General features: G+C 43.1%; 1 protein-coding gene across 24 annotated transcripts in view; it reads left to right on the top strand.

Moving 5' to 3' along the window:
• ABLIM1 (actin binding LIM protein 1) overlaps positions 1–23,358 on the top strand; it is a 366,517-nt gene that overhangs the window by 292,307 nt on the left and 50,852 nt on the right. For 16 of the 24 annotated variants that reach the window (XR_009544647.1, XR_009544653.1, XR_009544643.1 and 13 more), the window contains exons 7-9: positions 4,688–4,775; positions 12,044–12,102; positions 15,421–15,507. Coding sequence is in view for 1 of the 24 variants with exons in the window: in XM_060171227.1 (XP_060027210.1) it covers positions 4,688–4,775; positions 12,044–12,102; positions 15,421–15,507 (234 nt within the window). In the remaining 23 variants the exon portion in view is untranslated. The remainder of the gene's footprint in view (positions 1–4,687; positions 4,776–12,043; positions 12,103–15,420; positions 15,508–23,358) is intronic. The other 8 variants (XR_009544658.1, XR_009544648.1, XR_009544663.1 and 5 more) reach the window with 1 other exon arrangement.

The raw sequence follows: 23,358 nt of genomic DNA on the forward strand, positions 1-23,358 counted from the left end.
CAACTGGCCCCAGTTTTATTTATTTTAATGAGAGAGAATCAGATTACCACTCTGACATCTGCAGCACCAGGGAGCGAACTCCAGACATCCATGCCTTCAAGTCCTGTGCTCTACCACTGAGCCCATTTGCTGGTCCCTCAGTGAATTTTAATGTTATATATATATATTTATTTATGGAAAAAATACTAAGAGAAAGGTAGAGCAAGAGAGACCAGAGCACTGCTCAGCTCTGGCTGACGGTAGTGCTGGGAATTGAACCTGGGACCTTAGATCCTCAAGCAGGAACATATTTCGCATAACTATTAGGCTGTCTCTCCAGCCCCTCCTCACTGAGTTTTTTGACCAATTCAGCTTCAGGAGATGAAATAAGTGACTCCAGTCTGATGTCCTTGGATTTATGAGGATCTCGTTTCTCAGCATTGTTTCTGCTAATGATCCCACAGAGCAAAGCCTTGCCACATGGGATGTCTGTGCATCTCCCATTCGTTTTGTGTGGCAGCTCATATAACAGTCACCTTCTGCTGCTGCCCTTGAAAAGAACAGGCAGCAGAGAGCCTCTGCCTCGCTCCCCAAACCACATTGATACCCCTCCTTGTGAGGGGCCTGTGTGAATCTCTGTGCAGAACATGCAGTGTCTCATTATCCCCATTAATATATGTGTGCATGTACATATGTGTTATATGTATATTGGGCCTAGCAAGAATTTACTGAAACAAAAGTATGACCAACTTAAAAAAAAAAAAAGGGAGGAGGGAGAGAGTGGGCCATGGGCAATTTCCAAGAGAGGAATATCCCTGTTGTTTCTTTTATTAAAGTGACATTGAAGTATGAAATTATTTAAGTTCTTTTTTTTTTCTTTTTTTACCAGAGTACTGTTCAGCTCTGGCTTATGGTGGTATGGGGGATTGAACTTGGGACTTTGGAGCCTTGGGCATGAGAATCTATTTGCATAATCATTATGCTATCTACCCTCCACCTGAAATTATATAAATTCTAAGTATGCACTATTAAAAATCAGCATGCAGGGGGCCAGGCAGTACTGCACCTCTGCTGGTGTCTTTCTCTCTCTCTCTCTATCTCCTCTTCCCCTGCCAATTTATCTCTGTTCTTTTGAATAAAATGGAATTAAAAATTAATAAAGTAAAAAAATGACTGGCTGCCAGGAGCCCCAGTGATTGGAGACAAAAAGAAAGGGAAAAGAAATTCACATTCATAGACTAAGACATCCGCCGGCAGCTGGGGAGGTGGCTCAGAGAGCATAGCACATTCTGTGCCATGCTTGAGGCCCCACGTGTGACAAAGTTGTGCTCTGGCCCTGTATCTTTCAGTTTAACATCTTTTTTTTTTTAAGTCCCAATATTTCCTATCATGCTGTCTGGGCTCAAGCCTTTGTATACACAGCAAAGCAGTGTATACAAACAAACAAAAAAAACTATACAACTAAACTGATTTTTCTGGCCTGACACTTAATTTTCTGGATCATAATATCTTGCCTCAGTGCTTGGAAAATACTGTCTCTCTACTGCTTTTCTGAACTTTATGTGTAGAGACTTTGTGTGTACTTGTGTAAAGAGTCAGCCAATGTTTGTCTTAATTGATTCAAGGTTTTGCCTTGTGTCAGAAAACAAGAATTATTAAAATGGTCTCTGATATGTCCTATTAATAATCCTATAATTTTGTTTCTATGACTAGTTTTGTAAGTCTCTTGGTTATTGTGTGTGATTTTTATGCCTTAGGAATTCATATCCTTCAGTGAAGAACTCATCATTCTTATCATTAGTGGAATAATCTTTTCAAGATGTTCTTTTTATAAATTTTATTTATTTACTATTTATTGCATAGAAACAGATAGAAATTGAGAGGGAATGAGGGAGTGAGAGAAAGAGAGGAGAGAGAGAGAGAGAGACTTTGCAGCACTGCTTCGTTGCTTGGAAGCTTTCCCCAGAAGGTAAAAGACATGATGTAAGAACTCAACCAGATGTGCCACCATCAGCCCCACATCTTTTTCTTTCTTTCCCCCCCAACTCACTTGAAGCAGCACTTTCATCATAAAAACTAATAATAAGTGTTCTTTTTGTATAGGTCTTTGAGAACAGCTCATCTCTCCTGTCCCACTTTCTTATTTTCTATTGAAGTAGCAGTGTCAACTCATCTTAACAATTTGAGGCTTAGGATGCCTTTTGTTTTTTTAAGTTTCATCAGAAAATGAAAAACCCTTTTGTTGCTGCTCTCTTTTTTCTTTTAATTGTGGGTTCTAGTGCGTAGTATTCTTTCATGTGAACTTACAGATTCATTATATATATATGAAATCCCTGTATTGGAATTGGGGATATGCACTGTGTCAATAAATTGACATTTTTACATGATCTAGTTTTCCCATTCAGGAATAACTGCCTGTCTGTCTCTTAAGTCTTCAGTATCTTTTAGTAAGACCTGTAGTTACAAAGATCTTGTGTTGAAGGTTTTCTTTATGGCTACTACAAACTATATCCCATTTTCTCACTCCGGTGACTTAATTTGTATTGCTAGTGAGTAGGAAAACTACTGGTTCTTATATGTAGTCTTTGAATCTAGTTCCTTGCCTGAATTCTTTGAGAGGTCATCTGCATATTTATTTCTTTGGCTTGATTTATAGCATTGGTAGGAATAAATGAAGAATAATATGGGTCAAGATCTTCATCTTTGTCTTTTTTCCCCCTGCTTCTAATAGGAATATTTCTAATGTTCATCACTAAATGGAATACACACACACACACACACACACACACACACACACACACACACACTTAATCAGTTCTGTGACTTTACTGCCCGGGACTAACTTTGGGGTGGGGGCACTTCATAGCACTGGAGCTTCTTCCAGTGCAGGGGACCAGTCTTAAGCCTTGTTTGCACACATGGTAACACAGGCACGCTGTCCAGGTATGCTCATTTGTCAAGCCAACCCTTTATCAGCTTGACAATTTGTCTCTCTCATTTCTAGCTTGCCAAAGACTGTGGCTTTTACTGTAGACTATACCAGCTTCTTCTAGAGACCTTAAATTCTTTACGTTTTTCCTTGAGAATCCACATTGTCCAAATGAACTAGGACCACCCAGATTTGTCATCCCAGCTGAACTAAGGAATGTCTTCCTGCCATTCACGCTTGTCCTCAGAAGGAAAGGAACTCCTCTGTGTTAACCTTTCCTATGCTCCCTGCAACTCCTAAGAACAAATAAATAATACTATAAGCAAATAAGAGCCCCACCTCTGGAATTTTCTGGCAGGTGTCCTGCTAAGATTTCATTGCTGACTTCTTTGAAATAACTTGCACCACCCCCCTTCTTGAGAACCTGGCCATCATCATATGCCCCACTTGCTAAGGGGCTTTTGTAGTTTCTCCAGGAGGGTGTGAGAAAGGAGTGAAAGCCTGACCTCTGACTTCCTGTTGAGATTTCATGCTGGTGCTGGGTGCAACCACATCCAGATCTGGGCTCTCAGCACTACCCTGCACATGGTTTGTGCAAAAGAAATGCCTTCACAGTTGATTGCTAAATCAGTTTAACCGCAGAATTCATGTGATCACTGCTAGGTGGGGAAGATGTTTTGCTCGGCCGTGAGTGAGAGCATTCATTTTTTCAGGCATGCACAGGGAACATGTCTCAAATGTGACTTGGCACCTGTCTAGAGAATTGTTCTAGGATCCAGTGACATTTTGCTCTGGGGAAGTCAACACCTGCAGTGATGGCATCTGTCATAGTTAGGAATGGGAAGTGCCCCATAAATAATGCAGAGCCACCTCAGTAAAATGCCCTCTTCAGAAAACAATCAGTGGAAGACTTGGGCGGGAGACTGTGAGCAGCAGGGAAGAGAGTATGAACTTTTCCTGAGATAAAGCAGTGGATAGTGTGTTTTACTGTAATTTGTTTTCAGAAGAAGAAAAATGTGTAGATTTTGTTTCCTAAGACTAGCTCAGAGAGCAAGAACTTGACAAAGATGAGGATCCTTTTTTTTCCTTTAAAACAACTGACTGATGGGGCTAGGTGGTGGCACACTTGGTTGAGTGAACACATTATAGCACACCAGGACCTGGGTTCCAGTCCTGGGCCCCACTCCCATGGAGGAAATTTCAAGTGTGGTGAAACAGTCCTACAGATCTTTCTCTCCCTCCCCCTCTCTCTCTCCCTTTCTCTCTCTCTCTCTCTCTCTCTCTCCCTCTCTCTCTCCCTCTCTTTCTCTTTCTTTCTCTCCCCCTCCCCCTCCCTCTCCTTCTCCCTCTCCCTCTCTTCTCTCCCCTCTCTCTCCTTCCCTATCCTCCAATCCCTCTCAATTTCTCTATTAAAAAAATGTTAACAAAAAGTGGTTTATTTTAAGAGATTAGAAAAGCTCAGAGCACCACTAACATACTGGTGTTGGGGATCAAACCCAGATGCCAAACGTACAAATCAAACACCCAACCCACTGAGCTGCCTCCCTGGTTGGATAGACCGTTTTGTTCTTATTCCTTCAGTGCAAACCAACATTGCTTGTAACAACCATTTAGGTGTTTTAGCTTTTAGGGTTGTTGGTGTAGGAAGATTGAACAGTTGTGATTCAATTGCTTCTGTTTTTTTTATTTCTCCCAGTTCTCTAAAGTCAGTTTCCAGATTCTAGAAGCCAAGGATGATACAGGAAGTAGACTAAATATTTCCTACCTCTTCTCTCATAGGCAGGTGACAAACATTACCACCCCAGCTGTGCACGATGCAGCAGATGCAACCAGATGTTCACAGAAGGAGAGGAAATGTATCTTCAAGGTAAGGTGGACTCAGGGAACTCAAGCTCTCCCCACCCAGATAAAGTGTTGCTCTGTCTGTTTACTAGAGGAGGTGTTGCTTTAACTACTACCCAGGTCCAAAATGAACATGGCCAGATATTACCTCATCAGTTGCTAGTCATCAATCAAGCTATTGATGTGCCAGCCGTGAACCCCTGAGGCTATTACCCAACGAATGTGTTGTGCTGGAAAGGATGACTGAGACTGGAGTCTGATGATACTGATCTGAGACTAGAGGAGAAATCAGCAAGAGAATCCTCCCAACCCTCTGCAGAAACAGGCTTCAGAAGCTGAAGATCGGGCAGGGGCAGGGTGGTCACGCAGTGGATTAAGGACACATGGAACTAAGCACAAGGACTGGCTAAGGAGCCTGGTTTGAGCTCCTGGCTCCCTACCTGCAGTAGGGTAGCTTCACAAGAGGTGAAGCATATCTGCAGGTGTCTATCTTTCTTCCTCTGCCTTCCCCTCTTCTCTCCATTTCTCTGTGTTCTATCCAACAACAACAATAATAACTACTACATCAACAACTAACAAGGGAGGGAGTTGGGCAGTAGCGCAGCGGGTTAAGCGCACATGGCACAAAGTGCAAGAACCGGCATAAGGATCCCAGTTCGAGCCCCTGGCTCCCCACCTGCAGGGGAGTCACTTCACAGGCGGTGAAGCAGTTCTGCAGGTGTCTATCTTTCTCTCCCCCTCTCTGTCTTCCCTCTCTCTCCATTTCTCTCTGTCCTATCCAACAACAACGACAGCAATAAAAACATAATTACAACAATGATAAAAAAACCAGGGCAACAAAAGAGGGAAAAAATAGCCTCTAGGAGCAGTGGATTCATGGTGCAGGCACCAAGCCCCAGCAATAACTGTGGAGGCAAAAAAATAAATTAAATAACTAGGCAACAAAATAACAAGGGCAACAAAAGGGAAAAAATAGTCTACAGGACCAGTGGATTTGTAGTGTAGGAACTGAGCCCCAGCAATAACCCTGGAGGCAAAAAGAGGAGGGGGATGGGGAGCTGAAGATCAAAGAGAAAAAGCTTTTCTAGACTTGCTACATATCAGATGGCCATAATGACTTTTCTCTTGTTGTCTTTTGAGAAAGGTTTTTTTTGAGGTGCAGGAAATTGAACTCAGGGCTCATGCTTACACTCTCCCACTGAGCTACCTCCTGACTCAGGTACTTATTTATACAGAGAGGGAGCGGGAAACACTGTTACACCATCCATAGACTTTGCCTCACTTTGGTTATGTTGTTTTCATGTAGTGCCTGGGATCAAATCCCAGGCCTCATACACTACTACTAGGTCACATCCTTGGCCATTTACTTTCTTACTGTTTATCATCTACCCCATCCATCTATGCATCCATCAATCATCCATTTCTCTACCCACTTGGTGTATGTACAAAGCATCATTCTACCATCTATGAAGTTCTGCTTGGTTTTTGATTGTTTGCTTGCTTTGTTTTGTGTTGTTGCCTTTAGGGTTATAGCTGGGGCTCGGTGCCTGCACTATGAATTCACTGCTCCTAGCAGCCATCATTTTCCATTGTTGTTGCTGCTATTGCTGTTGTTGTTGGATAGGACAGAGAGAAATTTAGAGAGGAGGGGAGGACAGGGAGGAGAAGAGAAAGATAGACACCTGCAGACCTGCTTCACTGCATATGAAGCAACCCCTCTGCAGGTGGGGAGCTGGGGGCTTGAACCAGGATCCTTGTGCCAGACCTTGCACTTCGCATTGTGTGCGCTTAACCCAGTGAACTGCAGCCTGCCCCCTCCCTCTTTTTTTTTTTTTAATGTGGCCCTTCGAAAATTTCTCTCCGACCCTTTTCTATTTGTTGTTGAGGTGAGGCCTGCCAGGCTGCTTTTCTCCAGTCTTGAGGAAAGAAGAAAATCTCCTATGTGATAAGTTACAATACAGCCTTCCTAGTTTTCACAATGACAGAACATACCCAAAGTCCCTGATAGAGAACTAAAAAAAAAAAAGTCTCAGGTAGCAGGGACGTATCTTTGGGTTACCAGAAACTCTTCAGGTTTTTTTAATGAAAATAATTTGAGAAATTTATTTTTCCAGTGTATAAATGGGTCATTGTCATTTCCTCTAAAATTCGAAAGCTTTTCAGAGAGGCTGTAGGGGAGGATTCTCTTCTAGTCAAACAGCACCATCTGTGCAAGCAGTTTTTACTATTTTTAGCTGGAAAAGAGTCATTAATCAGACAAGCGCTTATCAAGAAAATCATCGAGAAGTGTGATAACTATTGCTTGTTCAGTTTTGGTAATTACCAGTTCTCAGTTGCTTTTGCTTGTCATTTCTTCTTTTCACTACACGTAACATTGTATTTTTAATGAATGGTTTGCTTTGATCTCACGTTTGCTTTTATGCAGCCAAAAAAAAAAAAATCTACAGCAATGATTTTTTTTTTTGAAAAAAGGACTTCATTTTATTTTAGCTTTTTTTCTTTTTTAAAAAAAGTTTTTTCATGTATTTATTCCCTTTTGTTGCCCTTGTTGTTTTATTGCTTTATTGTTGTAGTTATTATTGTTGTTGTTATTGATGTCATCGTTGTTGGATAGAACAGAGAGAAATGGAAAGGGAGGAAGACAGAGAGGGGGAGCAAAAGATAGACACCTGCAGACCTACTTCACCACCTGTGAAGCGACTCCCCTGCAGGTGGGGAGCTGAGGGCTGGAACCAGGATCCTTACGCTGGTCCTTGAGCTTTAGTTCCATGTGTGCTTATCCGCTACACTACCGCCCGACTCCCTAGCAATGATTCTTTAAGTATTAAAACAGAATTTTGGTTTAAATAACTCGTATTTGAAAACTGCTGGCTAGACAAGCACTTGATAATCCACTCCCCTCCTTTTAGCTTTAAAGTCATCATGCTGAAAGATTCGAATTTTCAAAATCACTAGACCTTCATGACAGTAAAAGCTAGTGAACAGGAATAAATAAATATTGACAAGGCAGTGAGAACAAGTGACCTGAAGTGGTGTCTGCTTTGGACTTAATGTGACACATTTCCTGGAGGCCAGGCTGCAGATCTGCAGTGACAGTAGGCAGGTGACAGTAAGCAGAGTTCATCTTCCTTTGGCTCCTAGGCTTCACTTTAACTTTGAGTGTGCCAGTTATAGCACACAGAGACAAAAGGCGCCACAGTGCACGCTTGTTAGCCCTGCATCTGCTGCAAACTGAAGCTCAAAGACCCCAGGTACAGTTCTACATGTTCACAAAGGTCTAGGAAACAGTAAAGGCAGCAATTATAGGCTATAATTACAATCATAAACAAATAACTCTCTGTTAAGGTGGGATCCACTTGGGGATGGGTACTGAGAAAGCCTGGTAGAGAAAGCCTGGTAGAGCACACAGGCTACCATGCACAGCAACCCAGGTTCAAGGCCCAGGTTCTCTTCTGCGGTGGGGAAACTTCACGAGTGGTGAAGCAGTACTACAGCCATCTCTCTCTCTCTCTCCCTCTCTCTCTCTCTCTCTCTCTCTCTCCCCCTCTCTCCCTCTCTCCCTCTCTCCCTCTCCCCCTCTCTCCCTCCTTTTTCCCCCACCTCCCACTTCCCTCTCAATTTCACTCTGTCTCTATCCCAAATAAATAATTTTTTTTTTAAAGATTGGATCCACTCAGAATCCCAGGCATGTCTGCAATTCTCTTCTCGGGGTGATTCGGTCCTCTTTGCCTGCCTGCTGGAAGAAGGAACAATTTCATCTTCCTCAGCATCTTTTCTTCTTCCTGAAGTGTATTCCGTAGGGACTGACCTCTGTGTAACAGCAAGAAGCTGCATGCAGACCTTCTGTTCTGCCCAGGGACTCTTGTGAACTAGAACCTTCCTGAGGAGAGCAGCTCCAGGCCCTGGCCAGGCCCAGGATTCTCCACAGAGAAGATTTCCTGTGTTTTGTAGTGAACCTCAGAGTAAATGTTAGTGCTGGCCTCGCTCTGTGTCTGTCTGCTTTTTGTCTGATTTTTTTTTTCTTCCTTTTTCTGGCTCTGTGTTAAAGAAAACTAGAAATTATTGTTAAATCGAGATTAAATTATCACTCTGCTATAAAATTTATTCTCCTTGATATTAGTATTATCAGTGTTATAAAGGAATTCACAAACTGTTTTATTTTTTCCTCCAGGGTTATTGAGCTCAGTGCCTGCATTACAAATCCACTGCTCCTAGTGGCCATTTTTTCCCCATTTTGTTGTCCTTGTTGTTGCCCTTGTTATTTTTGCCATTGATATTATTGTTGGATAGGACAGAGAAATCAAGAGAGGAGGGGAGACGGGGGAGAGAAAGATAGACACATGCAGACCTGCTTCACCGCTTGTAAAGTGACTCCCCTGCAGTTGGGGAGCCAGGGACTCAAACTGGTATCCTTACGCCAGTCCTTGTGCTTTGCGCTATGTGCCCTTAACCCACTGCGCTACTGCCCAACCCCCTACAAATTGTGTTTTATTTTGGGGTCTGGGCAGTGGCGCACTTGGTTGAGCAGTTACAGTGCACAAGGACCTTGCTGGCGGGGGAATGCTTTGTGAGTAGTGAAACAGTGCTGCAGGTCTCTCTCTGTCTCTCTCCCTCTCTGTCTCTCCCACACACACACACACACACACACACACACACACACACACACACCCAGTTTCTCTCTGTCCTGTTGAAAAAATAAAGGAGAGAGAAGAAAAAAAAGAAAAATGTGACTGCCAGAAGCAGTGGATTTGCAGTGCTAGCACCAAGCCTGAGCAATAGCCCTGGATGCAAAGAAAAAGAAAAAGGGAGAGAGAGAGAGATAGAAGGAGAAAAGGACAAAAGGACACCTACAACACTGTTTCACCAGTTATGAAGCTTCTCCTTATAGGTTGGAACCAGAGGCTTGGACCCAGGTAATGTACTCAACCAGGTGCACCGCCACCTGGTGCTTCAAGTTATTTTAATTTGGTGCCTTTGAAAGAATTTACAGATAGATGCTTGAAGAGAGAAATAGTTAAGGAATGACATACAGATATCTAATATATATATATATATGCATATGTATATACACACACACTAATGAGAGGGAATAGGGGAAGAGGAGAAAGAACCAGACATCACTCTGGTACATGTGCTGCTGGAGGTTAAACTCAGGACTTCATGCTTGAGAATCCAACACTTTATCCATTGTACCACCTCCAGACCATAGAAAGCCTACTTTCATACCAAGACTCCTATTAACTTTACAGCATTTGTTCACTAATGTCTGTGTAGTCCCTTTGCCTAAATTGTAAGTGTTCCTTCAAGTTCATTTGTCCATCCCCATGTTGACACAAACCTTGTGTTAGCACAGAACTTCAACAGAGGATCATGTAAATGATAGTATGTGTCTAAGCGTCCACAATATTATAGGCAGGCCTTGAGCTCTTACAAGATAAGAATTTTCTGTGGGATGTGTTTTGTTTACTGTTTTGTGATACTGGCTACCAGCCATGAAAGTGCTTCATACTCAGAAAATGGGGCAGTAACCCAGGGAGAGCCAGAAAAATCTCACTGAAGTAGCAACATTGCTAATTTACCAATTTATTTATTTATGCCACACTAGAAAATGAACTCAGGACTGTGTGCATGAGTGTCACTACCACTGAGTGCCTCTCTGGTCACATTTTTTCCCATCATTTTTTTTAAATTTAAAAAAAAATTATTTATTCCCTTTTGTTGCCCTTGTTGCTTTTATTGTTATAGTTATTATTGTTGTTGTTATTGTTGTTGTCATCATTGTTGGATAAGACAGAGAGAAATGGAGAAAGGAGGGGAAGACAGAGAGGGGGAGAGAAAGGTAGACACCTGCAGACCTGCTTCACTGTCTATGAAGTGACTTCCTTGCAGGTGGGGAGCTGGGGGCTTGAACTGGGATCCTTACAACCATCCTTGAGCTTGGCGCCACATGCGCTTAACCCTCTGCGCTACCGCCCGACTCCTTTCCCATAATTTTAGAGAGGATAGTGGGGCAGACAGATACACTGAGATACACTCCATTCATGGAGTTCCTCTAGTGCTCTGTGGTACTCACTCCTGTGCAGTCCTGGGTCTTGAACCATAGGTCTCACACGTGTATAACAAGGAGTATTTTGCTGAGTGAGCTATTTCCTGACACTGAAACTGCACTAGTTTAAGAATAAAGATTTCATGACTGAGACATGTTCGAGTTTCGAACTTGCATGTATGAGGTTGTTATATTCAGTTCTTGGCACCATATAGGCCAGAACATGGCCTCTCTCATTCTCTCTCACGCTCTCTCAAAATAAATACATAAGGGGCTGGAACAACCAGTTAAGCACTCATTTCCATGCACAAGTACCTGGGTTCAAGCCTCTTATCTCCATTTACAGGAGGGAAGCTTCATGAGCATTGAAGTTTTTCTCTTCCTCTGTCCCTTTCTATCTCCCTCTCTCCTCTCAGTTTCTCTATGTCCTATCAAGTAAAAAGAGAAAAAGAAAAAAAAAAGAAAGAAAGGCTGCTTGGAGTAGGTAATTTGCAGTGCAGGCACTGAAACCCAGAAATAATCCTGGTGGCAATAAGAATATAACAAATATATAATATTTTAAAGATCTTAAAATGCTTATGAGATAGGGCAAGAGTCAAACAGAGCATCACTCTGGCACATAGGAATCGAACTCAAGATCTCATAACTGAGAATCCAATTTTTTATCCACCAGCCATTTCCTGGGCTGTTATTACTTTAAACTAATCTTTCATTAATAAAAACAAGTTTGCATTTTAATACAACTTTCAAACTTTCTATAAGCTGACCTCATTTACCCTACCTCAACGCATAACTGCTAATTGGGTCCATGGCAAATTTACTGAGTTCTGCTCCTGGATACAGATTGTCTGGTCTGATCTCATTCCCCTCGGTTAAACTGCTTGGTTGTTTTGCTGCTCTTCAGGCTTAGCTTATGGCTCATATTTCTGAAATTTAACACAGCCTATCATAAGCACACAGAAGTTACTGTCAAAGGCAAATGATACGGTTTTAAGAAAACAACACCCAGTCAAGAACTAAGCAGTTCTGACATGAAAATGCTCTTGTGTCCAATTAGTGGCCTCTGTGGTCGACAATTACGACCTTTCTAGAACATGTTCAAACTAGCTGAGCAGAACTCACCTTTACTCTGGGCATAGGGCTCTTAACATCCCCCTGCAGTGAGAAAGAGGTAAGAATGTGCTGCCTGGTGGGATAATGGTGTCTCTCCACGTCTCTCACTCTTGGTGGCACCTTGTGTCTTGCAGGTTCCACCGTGTGGCATCCCGACTGTAAACAGTCCACCAAAACGGAGGAGAAGCTGCGGGTAAGGAAAGAGTTATAAGGAAAGAGTTAGCACCGTGATACCAGGGCCAGCTGAAGCCATCATCACTCACTCTTGGGATGGGAGGGGAGTCTGGTTGAAATCACTTTTTCATAACCAAGCAAGTTAAAAGGCCATTTGGTAGGGAGTTGGGCAGTAGCGCAGTGGGTTAAGCACACATGGCACAAAGTGCAAGGACTGGCATAAGGATCCCGGTTTGAGCCCCTGGCTCCCCACCTGCAGTGGAATCGCTTCAAAGGTGGTGAAGCAGATCTGCAGGTGTCTGTCTTTCTTTCCCCCTCTCTGTCTTCCCCTCCTCTCTCCATTTCTCTCTGTCCTATCCAAGAACAATAACAAAAACAACAAGGGCAACAGGGAAAATAAATAATAATAATAAGTTTTTTAAAAGGCCATTTGGTCAGGAAGTGGGGCTCCCTTTGACCTTAAATGGGTTATGGTTCCTGTTCCAACTAGTTTGTGTTGAACAAAAGTAGCTTTGCCTCGTGAGCCAGATTCTTCAGAAAGCACTTAAGGGACAAGCTAAATCCTATAGATGTAAAAAAAAAAAAAAATTCTCAAACTCTGTGCTTTTGGTGATATCCTCCCCAAACTTTTGTGTGTGTGTGTGTGTGTGTGTGTGTGTGTGTGTGTGTATTTTGTCCAAAATGTCCCATTCCAACCCAAACTCTGTATCCACTGCTCAGTTCTTGCTACATTTTACTGACCTTTCCAGTCCACCTTCACCAAGAATTTCCTGCTCTGTAAAGATGCTGGTTCATCAGCTAAAACCTTTAGGGAGATTAATAATGAGCCCACACGTATCCATGTAGATTAAGTGTGCAGCATGGTTCTGTCACGAAACTCTCAAGGGCAGTCACAGTGTCTGACTCTTCAGAGCACTGAGCTCACTGGCAACAGGATAGCGCCCCTTCACCTCACACTGTTCACACCTTCTCCACTCAAGGCTCTTTCCAAAGCCCGGAGCCCCTCAGGATGATGCTAATCTCACCTGTTTCAGAAGTAAAGAGCTACACAGAATGCGAGGGTCATGACCATAGTCTGTATCTCACCCAGATGCCCTCCTCTCCTATGTTAGAGCGGTAATCAGCCGGAGTCTCTCCAGTTGGGTAGCTTAATAGTGCTCACGGAAAACCAATGTTTAACCATACTCCACTTGGAGTCTCGGGAAAAAAAGAGCCTACATCTGTTTTGGAGGCCAGACTCTGGGGTGTAATATGATTTCTTCCTGACTTGTCAGGAGCCTCATTAAGAATTTAGTGTGTGGGGCCGGGCGATGGCGCACCTGGTTGAGCGCACGTATTACAGTGCGCAAGGACTCAGGTTCGATCCTCCAGTCCCCACCTGCAGGGGGAAAGCTTTGCAAGTGGTGAAGCAGTGCTGCAGGTGTCTCTCTGTCTCTCTCACCCCCCTTCCCTCTTGATTTCTGGCTGTCTCTATCCAATAAATAAAGATAAATAAATAAATAAGAACTTAGTGTGTGACCTCAGCAGTAATACCACTGGCCCATCAGAGTGACCTGGTCCTTAAAGTGTGCCTTGCAGAGGGGTTGGGCTTCTGAGACATTAGAAGACCTGTTTGATCTGACTCTTCTCAGATCCCTTTGCCTGCCCTCCAGGAATGGCAAGTTTTTATTTTGCAAGGTCTTATGTTTTCTGGAAAACCTCTGTTTCCCCAGAAACTTCTTGTTCTTTGTTGCTGTATTTGTCTGTTTGTTTTTGAGTTTTTCCCCGTCTACTGGCACCTAAGATTGGTTGGAGACATTTATTTTGCCATTTGGATATTTTAGAAATCTGTCTCTTGCCTGTGACCCCAAACAATAGTGGTTGCTTCAGAATTCATAATTAGTATGCATATACTTTTAAGGCAGAGAAAGGGTGTTTATTCAAAATAATGGACTAAAGGAAAGACAAACTAGAACAGATTTTTTTTTAAAGATTTATTTTACAAGAGAGTAGTAGAATTGAGTAAGAGAGAGAGAAGCCAGAGCAGCACTCTGGCATATGGGGTGCTGGGGATTAAACTCAGGACCTCATGCTTGCAGATCCAAAACTCAATAACTGAGCCACTCCCTGGACTACTCTGGAGAGGAATTCGTCAGGATTTGTTTTATCTCTCTCAATAGAGAATAATGAGAGAGAGAGAGAGAGAGAGAGAATAATGCTCAAGTACATCAGTCACATAAACTTCTTAAACAATCATCAACCATGTCTGGGTGCTGGTGTCTGGCTTGAAAACCCCTGGTTGCCTGGGAAATTGGTTATCTTTATTACATGTTAGGACATTGAAGAGAGTGCATATTGTCACTTATATCAGAATCATGCAAGGTTCACAGCCTAGCTTGGAGACGCTGTCCAGAAACCATCCAAGGAGTTGATGGTTTACACTGACTCTCAGCTTTTTTAAGATTGCTTCCTTGAATGCCCCCCGCCCCATGCCTTTTTTTTTTTTTTTTTTGGCAACACTCCCAATCACTTCTTGGTGGAACTCTCTGGATAAACTTTCAAAACAACTGATGAAATACTCCTTCTGGCCAAGAGAAGCCTTCCCACCCACCCACCCACCCCCCTTTAGTGCAGCTTTCCAGAGAATTCCTAAGCTCTTCTAAAGCAAGTATTGACCACTTGGGAGGTTGAGTTGGCAGTCAATGCACTCATCTTTGGATAGCCCATTAGAGGGACCTCGGGAAGCAGAGGGATTCAAATCCCAAATGGGATTTGAAGGGGAGTGAAGGTTTTGGAAAAGGGAAGATATCTTGTGCTTCCTTAAGGGTGTGTCTGCACATCACAAACCCCACACCCCGATCTCCAGACCTTCCACTGGGCGTCACATTGATGTCGTTACCATAGTAAAATAAAAATGTTTTAAGACTCTTTCAACAGTCCCACTGACTAATCTACATTCTTGATAGTTAAGTACCCCTGGGTTGCTGGAGCAACAGATGCTGAAGAACATCTCCCAGTGGTCTCAATGGCTTCTTATTCTTCCTATATGAGGATGTCTAAGCCAACATAAATGGAAAAGAACAGTGGGGGGGGGGTGGAATGTAGGAAGATAGACTGTAGCTTGAAGGTTGTGCTTTTAAATGTGGACTTCCTAAAAGACCCCCCCACACACACACACACACACACACGTAGATCAACTGATGATGTCACTTGACACATGCTATCAAATTGCTTTTCCCTAAGACTTGTGGATTCTTATTTTGGATAGTGTTTCTTTTTCTCTACTTTTCTCTTTTGGGTTGGGTTTCTGAGCTAAGGCTGTTTTTTGTTCACTCTGCCCTTTCCTCCCATTGCACAGCAGCCACCAAACAGTCATCGTTCCTCGTCTGACTTCTTTTACCCCAAAAGTCTGATCCGACGCTCAGGATGGTCCCCGTTTCTGAAGGTTGGCATGGTGTCCGGGCGGAGCCCCGGAACCCCCAGACTGTGTTGCTTCTCCTCCCCATGCAGCTTCTCCCCATAACGTCTCCCACAGTTGTAGATGCTTCTCTTCACCCCACAGTGAACCTCACATTCTGATTCTGGCTGTTCCTTCTCTGACCAGTGCTTTCACGTAGAGCAGGGGCAAAAGCATTGCCTGCTGTAAAGCAAAGGTAGTAGACGCTGCTTCCTTGACCTTGTGCTCTGACACTTGTTCACTGAACAGATATTTGTCAAACACCTGGATATCATGCTGGCTGAATGCTGTAGACCTAATCAAGTAGGCAGATGGGTCATTGTTAAATGGTATAGAGGGGCCATGCACAAGGACCCGGGTTCAAACCCCAGGTTCCCACCTGCAGGGAGGAAGCTTCGCGAGTGGTGGGGCAGTGTTGCATGTGTCTCTCCTTCCCTGTCCCTGTCTCTCTTCCTATGTCTGTCTCATCCTCTTTAAAAAAAAAATGGTGGGGTGGGGGTATCCATTGAGACTAGTGAAGTCAAGCCCCAGCAATAACTGTGGCAGCAAAAATAAATAATACAGTGGTGGAGAGACAGATCACAGATTGTGGACAATAGGGATCAAGTTATCCTGAACAGTGCTTGAAAGAATCTCATGGGGGCATTTCTGGGAGAAGCTTTGCAGCTGAACTGTGGAGACTGGGATGAGACTTGAACAGGAGCAAGTCATCAGAAAGGGACGGCTCCACAGAAGAGGCAGCGAGATCATGGAACTGGGGGCGGCGTAAGCAGTGCCTGAGTTTGGCCCAGAAGGGAGAATCACAAATCAGGTACCTGCTTTGCAGATGTCAGCAGGTATGGATACTCCCTCTACCCGCCCCCCTTCTGTCTCTCTCTCTCTCCTTCTACCTACTAGTCCCTGGAAATGGCTGTCCTTGTCCCCACTTGCCAACTCATCACAAAGGCTACAACACAGGAGCTGGTGTTCCCTGCACAAACTAAAGTTGACCTTCTTTTGGGGTCTGTGAGAATCAGTTGAAACCTTTGCTTTGAGTTTCGAGTGACTTCTCCACAGTCCCATCCTTGCCCAGATGAAATCTGTTGGATGGCTCAGCTGACAATTCAAGATTGCAACAAAGCACTTTAGTCTGGGCTTTGTGCCTACACCTTTTATTTTCCCCTTTGCATGCCAGAACTGCAGTAGGTCTGAGAAGGTGAGTTTCAGTTTGGATTTTTTTTTTTTCATCATAGCACTTTCTTTTCAGTGATTTGAAAGTCATTTAGAAAAATAGAGATTTCAAGTGAAAAGAAATGTTTGAAATGTCACCCTCTGCCCCACTGACACCAAAGTATCTTCCTGCACAGGCAGAAAGCTGTGTGGATCCAGAGCTGCAAGTTAAACCCTCTTTGGGGGACCATGACATTGACCCAGGGTGTTGGGGTACACCCTAGCTTGTGTTTGTCACAGACTCTCCCCTCCACCCTCAGCTTTAGCTTCAGAGCCCAAGGTTTCTCAGCTAGCAGAAGTAAAGTCATGTGAATCCAGAAGAATGAAGTTAGCCCCCCCCACCCCATGCCTCAGAATCAGTACCTCAATTTGGCAAGAAGTTGCTTTGTTCAATAGTTGTTCTTCCAGAGAAGTTTCCTTTATAACTCAAATAGTAGTCTACTTTATTAGTTTAAGGCTTGAGCCATTGTGTTTTCATGACTTGAAGAATAAGTGAGATTTTTACTTTTTTACTTAATTTTGGTTAATGCTAGGGCTCAGTGTCTCTACAAAGAACTACCACTTCCAGCAGATTTTTTTCTCTTCATAAGGCAGAGAATTTGAGAGAAGCGGGGAGAATGAGGAGGGAGAAAGAGAGACACTCTAGCACTTGCTTCATCTATTCTGAAACTTTCCCCATTGCAGGTGGGGCCCTGGGGCTTGAATCTGAGTCCTTGCACATGGTAACATACACCCTCCACCACATGCACCACTGTGAGGATCCTCAGGTGAATTCCAGACCCTTCTAAGCTAAGTCTAAAGGCTTTGGAGCAGCCTGAGAAATGATGGGTTAAAAAAAGAGAGAAAGGGGTTATTTTCTGTGATAGAGATGTGATACCACTGTTCCTGTGCTCATAGTATGATATATATATAAGAGAGAGAGAGAGAGACACACGAGACGGGTAGACACAACACAGGACTAGCCTACCATCCTCAGAGCTTCCCCAAAGGCTGTTGTCATGGTGTTTCCATATGGTGCTGGGCTTCATGCCTGGCAAGGTGTACCCTACAGGGTTAGCTTTCTCCCACCTCTGGGGCCTGTTTTTAATAACTTCTGTCTCCCTACACTGTTGTTGCAAAAGGACATGTGCCTACCGTTATCCAGCCATAAATGCCAATCGATTCACTGTTCGCTCCATGACAGAAAAGTGGTAAAGGATGTGGGAGCATTGACCAAGGTCTCCCTTCACCCACGGACATTGATGGGCAACTTACCTGAACCTCAGAGATGCCTGGAGGCTAAACCTGTGCGTTTCCCAGTCATGAGCACAGAGACACTGAAGCTTGGAGAGAGCTCATTTCACTGGATACTACCAGCTCCTCTAGTCAGATTCACTGACTGTCTTCACAGGGTCTTTGAGAACTCTGTACCCCAGAAATAAAAGTCCCAGTTTTATTGTAGTGCAAAGGCCTTTATTATTTATATTTTCCTTCTTTCCTATTGCCTGAATAGTAGGTAGAAGAAATTGGTGAGACTAGAAGTACCAAAGAAAAATATACCCCAGTTTAACTTAACTGGGAATTTTTATCTATAGGTAAAACTCAGTGCTAAGCATCTTTTGAAATCCTCTTGTAATTAATTATAGTTGAAACACATGCTGTTCCCAGGACCAATGTGTGATCATTGAATATAGATCATTTGCTTTCATTCTAAAATGGGGTAGGGGGTGGTGGGCAAGGGAGGCTTCTCTGCTGTGTCTTTGGCAGCTAAAGTATGAGGGGATTGCCGTACAGAACAGATGTGAAGTTTGTTTCCTTTGGAAACTAACATTCACCCATTGTAACATGTGCACTTGCAAACCTACAATATACTGAACCACACTGCCGACAAACTTTTCTATTGCTTTTACTAATGCTGCCACAATGCTATTGCTTTGTTTCCAGCTTTCAATCTAGTGTGTCAGTGCAATTCACTGGACTGTGTAAGTGTCATGTTTATACTGGAAGACACTGAGGCCTGTTAGTCAAGATCAAGGTTGATTGATGACCTTAGTGGAACTGTCCAGGGAAATGGTATGGATCTATGAGCCTCTACCTCCTTCCTCCCAAACATGAATTCTTTGTTCTAAGTGGGTGGAGCTTACTGTTTCCTTGAGGGAGCAGTATATACATTTAATGTGTGCAGATTTTCAAAGCATTCCTTCTTCTGCAGACTTTATCACCACCTGGCCTAGTGAATGTTAACAAAGACTCAAGGCAGGCACTGTCGCCCTGCTCAGTGGCACTTCAGATATGGTGTCAATCACCTTGCACTGTGAGCACAAGGGTGGGAGTTAATAGGATGTGAGAAGCAGCTGTCTGCAGTTTCTCTCTTCCCCTTTGAGCGAGCATGGTAGGGATAAACACATACAAGATAAGGTAGGTGTTGCAAGGTGGGGGGTGGGGAAGTAGAGAGCACCATATACTTCCTGGCATCCTCTGAAGAAAGAACCAAATATATTTGATGGCTCCAAACTGAAAAAACATGGACAAATGTCATTTCCCCACTTACCTTGCAGGCAGAGCTTTGGTAAGTATTTCTAATGGTCATATTTGGAGAACAGTGAGAGCCAGAATAGGAATATATCAGGAATCCTGAATATCATTTTTTAGTCTGTGACCAGGCCTTTTTTTTTTTACTTCAGAATTTTTTTATTAGTGATTTAATAATAATTAACAAGATTGTAGGATGAGAGAGGTACAGTTCCCACCACCAGAGTTTCTTATCCCCTTCCCTTCATTGGAAGTTTCCCTATTCTTTATCCACCTAGGAGTATGAACCCGGGATCATTATGGGATGTAGAAGGTGGGAGGTCTGGCTTCTGTAATTGCTTCTCTGCCGAACATGGGCATTGACAGGTCAAGCCATATTCCCAGCCTGTTTGTCTTTCCCTAGTTGGGCAGGGCTCTGGGGAGATTCCAGGATCCAATGATGAGGTTGTTTGCCCAGGGAAGTCAGGTTGGTGTCATGGTAGCATCTGCAACTTGGTAGCTGAAAAGCATTAAGATACAAAGCAGAACAATTTGTTTAATAATCAGGAACCCAAAGGTAAAAGTATAGCAGACAAAATGTGGGGTCTTCATGTTGGAAGGAGCTAGGAAGTCTGTTTTAGGTCTATTCTAAGGGGCCTATGACTTTGATAATTTTTGCCTGAACCCAACAGCTAACAAGCAGGTGGGCTGAAATTATTGTCTGGAAAGATGGTGTCAGAGTTGGAAAAAGAACTAGAAAGCTGGATCAGGGAAGAGAGTAGTTCCCAAATATGGGAAAAGTATATAGATACCATTAACTATAAACCCCATCTACCTGACCTAGGGCCTATGTCTGTTCTTCTGACTGGTAGGGCAAATGTACAGTCAACATAGATCAAAGTAGATAGGTAGATGAGGGGCTTTTTAAAAAGATTCAAAGCACAGAAGGGAAAACACTAAGCAGAACTTGGACTGGAGTTGGTATATTGCACCAAAGTAAAAGACTCTGGGTGTGGTGGGGAAGGTTCAGTTCTTGGGAGATAGAGGAGGACCTAGTGGGATTTGAATTGTTATGTGGAAAACTAAGAAATGTTACATATACAAAGTATTGTATTTTATTTTACTGTTGTCTGTAATACACTAATTCCCCAATAAGTAAATTTTTTTAAAAGTTTCAGAGTAGGAGGCTGGGTGCAGACTGCAAGGATTGGTGTAAGGACTGGCAGACCCGCACAGGGATCCCAGTTCAAGCACCAACTCCCCACTTGCAGGGGGGTCACTTCACAAGCGGTGAAGCAGGTCTGCAGCTATCTTTCTTTCCTCCCTCTCTGTCTTCCCCAATTTCTTGTCTTCTCTCAATTTCTCTCTGTCCTGTCCAAGAGTAACAACAATAATGAAAAAATGGCTATCAGGAGCACAGTGGCTTCATACTACGGACAGGCACTGAGCCCCAGAAATAACCCTGGAAGCAAAAAAAACAAAAACAAAAAAGATTCAGAGCAGAAGGTGAAAAGACATGCATTGTGGTATCTAGTGTTAGAGATAAAGTGTCAGTTTTCTGTGTCCCATTGAGCTGCTAGTCATCAGGCTTCTGTTATTTTTTTTAAAGAAGAAATTTAAAAAATATATTTTTGAAATCAAAAGTAAGTGTGTGAAGGTGTGCTGGGACAGGGACTATTTCATAAGAGATTGAGTATGGACAACCACAAACTGCTAGAAGTTTCTTGCTAGAGGCTCCCTTCCTAGTGCTGCCAAAATAAGGACGAAAGTATTTGCTTAATCTTACTGGCAAGGGCCAGGAAAGACTGCTGTGTATAATCCTTTCTATATCTGCCTTGCTGTCTCAACTTCCACCCCCACCTATTATTATTTTGGCATCAAACAAAGAAACTGAACTTCTGTCGTTCTTTTTTGTAACAACACTAAGGAAAATAAGTGACGTCTACTTTTGACAGCTCAGCCACAGTCCTGCTTTCCTTTTCTCTGTAAATCAGAAGTAGGCATACCTGTAGGGACAAGTATTTGACACTATCTTCGTCTCTAGTTAAAAAATAAAAATGGGGGGATACTTTTGTTCATTATAACTTTTTAAAAATTTTTTATATTTATTTATTTTCCCTTTTGTTGCCCTTGTTGCTTTTTATTGTTGTTAGTTATTATTGTTGTTATTGATATCGTCGTTGCTGGATAGGACAGAGAGAAATGGAGAGAGGAGAGAAAGGTAGACACCTGCAGACCTGCTTTCACTGCCTGTGAATTGACTTCCCTGCAGGTGGGGAACCGGGGGCTTGAACCAGGATCCTTATGCCAGTCCTTGCGCTTTGCGCCATGTGCACTTAACCCACTGTGCCACCGCCCAACTCCCTTCATTATAACTTTCTTAGAGAATTCCAAAAACAAAGGCAACTTTGTTACTGAGTCACTGTTGTTCAGCTGTGTGTCTAAATGATTTGAGATGGCAATTTAGGTTGAATAATTATAAGAATCAATTGTGGAAATACAGATTATCTCTAAAATTTAATAATGTGAGGCAATGGTAGAGTTAGGTAAAGAACACATCTGTGGCATCTGAAAGAGAGTCCCCCCCGCCCACCCCACCCCACCCCCCGCCTCCAGGGTTATTTCTGGGATTTTGTGCCTGCACCACAAATCCACTGCTCCTGGAGGCTTTTTTTTCTTTTGTTGCCCAGGTTGTTTTATCATTATTGTGGTTATTATTTTTGTTGTTACTGATGTCATTGTTGTTGGATAGGACAGAGAGAAATAAAGAGAAGAGGGGAAGATGGAGGAGGGGAGAGAAAAATAGACATCTTCAGACCTGCTTCACCACTTGTGAAGCAACCTTTGCAGGTGGGGAGCCTAGGCTCGAACCAGGATCCTTACACCAGTCCTTGCGCTTCACGCCATGTGGCCTAACCCGCTGCACTACCACCCAATCCCTGAAAGAGAGGTTTTGATGGTTTTTGAGGTTGAGATGAATATGCTTTTGTGAGGGTTGAGTTAGCATGTCGGAGGCCACCTCTGTGCCTTTGGAAACTGTCTTAGCCTTGAGGAGCTCAGTAACTTAACTGTTGACTAGAGAAAAAGACAGAGCTGGAGGAAAAGGGAGATCTTTTGATAATCATTTATAATTGAACAAGTTTAGAACTCCAGATGTTTAGAATTGAAAATCCTTAGAATAAAACTGAAAAAAGTGTATACTCCTACTTAAAAATACTTTCATTATCTCTGAAAGGAAGAGACTTCTCATCTCCACTGGTTGAGCACATACACTCTGAAAAGATTGAGGATTATAGCAAGGAATGGGTGACCCTTTTGTGTCATAAGTCTCGGGCACAGTTCAAGAAGCAGCAAACAGGGCCCTGCCATCAGACATATGCGGCGCTTACGTGGGTTGGCTCTCAGCCAGGAAGGTAAACAACCAACCGGTTCTCCCTCGCTGGCTCAAAGGCCGAGCGATACATACATATAAGAGACACCAGGGAGAATTGAAGCACTCTCATTTAATGGCAGATAGACATTGGTTTAAATAGAGATTTAGACAAAGAAGATTTTTCAAATATGTCAGAAATTACAGGTTTCTTAAAGGTCAGCTTGCCCCTATGGTAGGGGGCTGGTATGACAGGAATTGATGAGATACATAAAGGTCAAGACATTTATTCTCCATGATGCAAGCAACTTAATTATCCAAAGGTATTTGAGGGAAACATAGGGGTTAAACCAGCAGGGTGAAATAGAAAGAAGATAAACAGAGCATGATAGTTATCAAAGCTATAAGGAAATAAAGTTTGGAGTTTCACTGACTGATGTCAGAGAGGTATTTGATGGAGTATGTTTTCTCTAGTGATCAAAAGTGAGGTGACTGTGTGAACTCTGGGTGACTATGTGAACTTTGAATGAAACTTAAGGCAGGCAGCCATGTGGCCTGCACTTAATGGGGAGAGGCAGTGAAGTTTCTGTGGGCTTAAGAGTCTGAAAGGGGAGAACTGAGTCTGAGAGACTGTTTTTCCCCTTTGCTCATCTCGGTTGAGAGAGACTAACAAGGGGGTGTCTTTCCCAGACCTCCATCCAAGGGTGGGGGGAGTTTTCCCTAAGCTCTATCATGCTTACACATAGCCCCACATCCATGGAAAGGACTGA

The sequence above is a fragment of the Erinaceus europaeus genome, chromosome 14, assembly GCF_950295315.1.
Source record: "Erinaceus europaeus chromosome 14, mEriEur2.1, whole genome shotgun sequence".
Classification (NCBI taxonomy): domain Eukaryota; kingdom Metazoa; phylum Chordata; class Mammalia; order Eulipotyphla; family Erinaceidae; genus Erinaceus; species Erinaceus europaeus.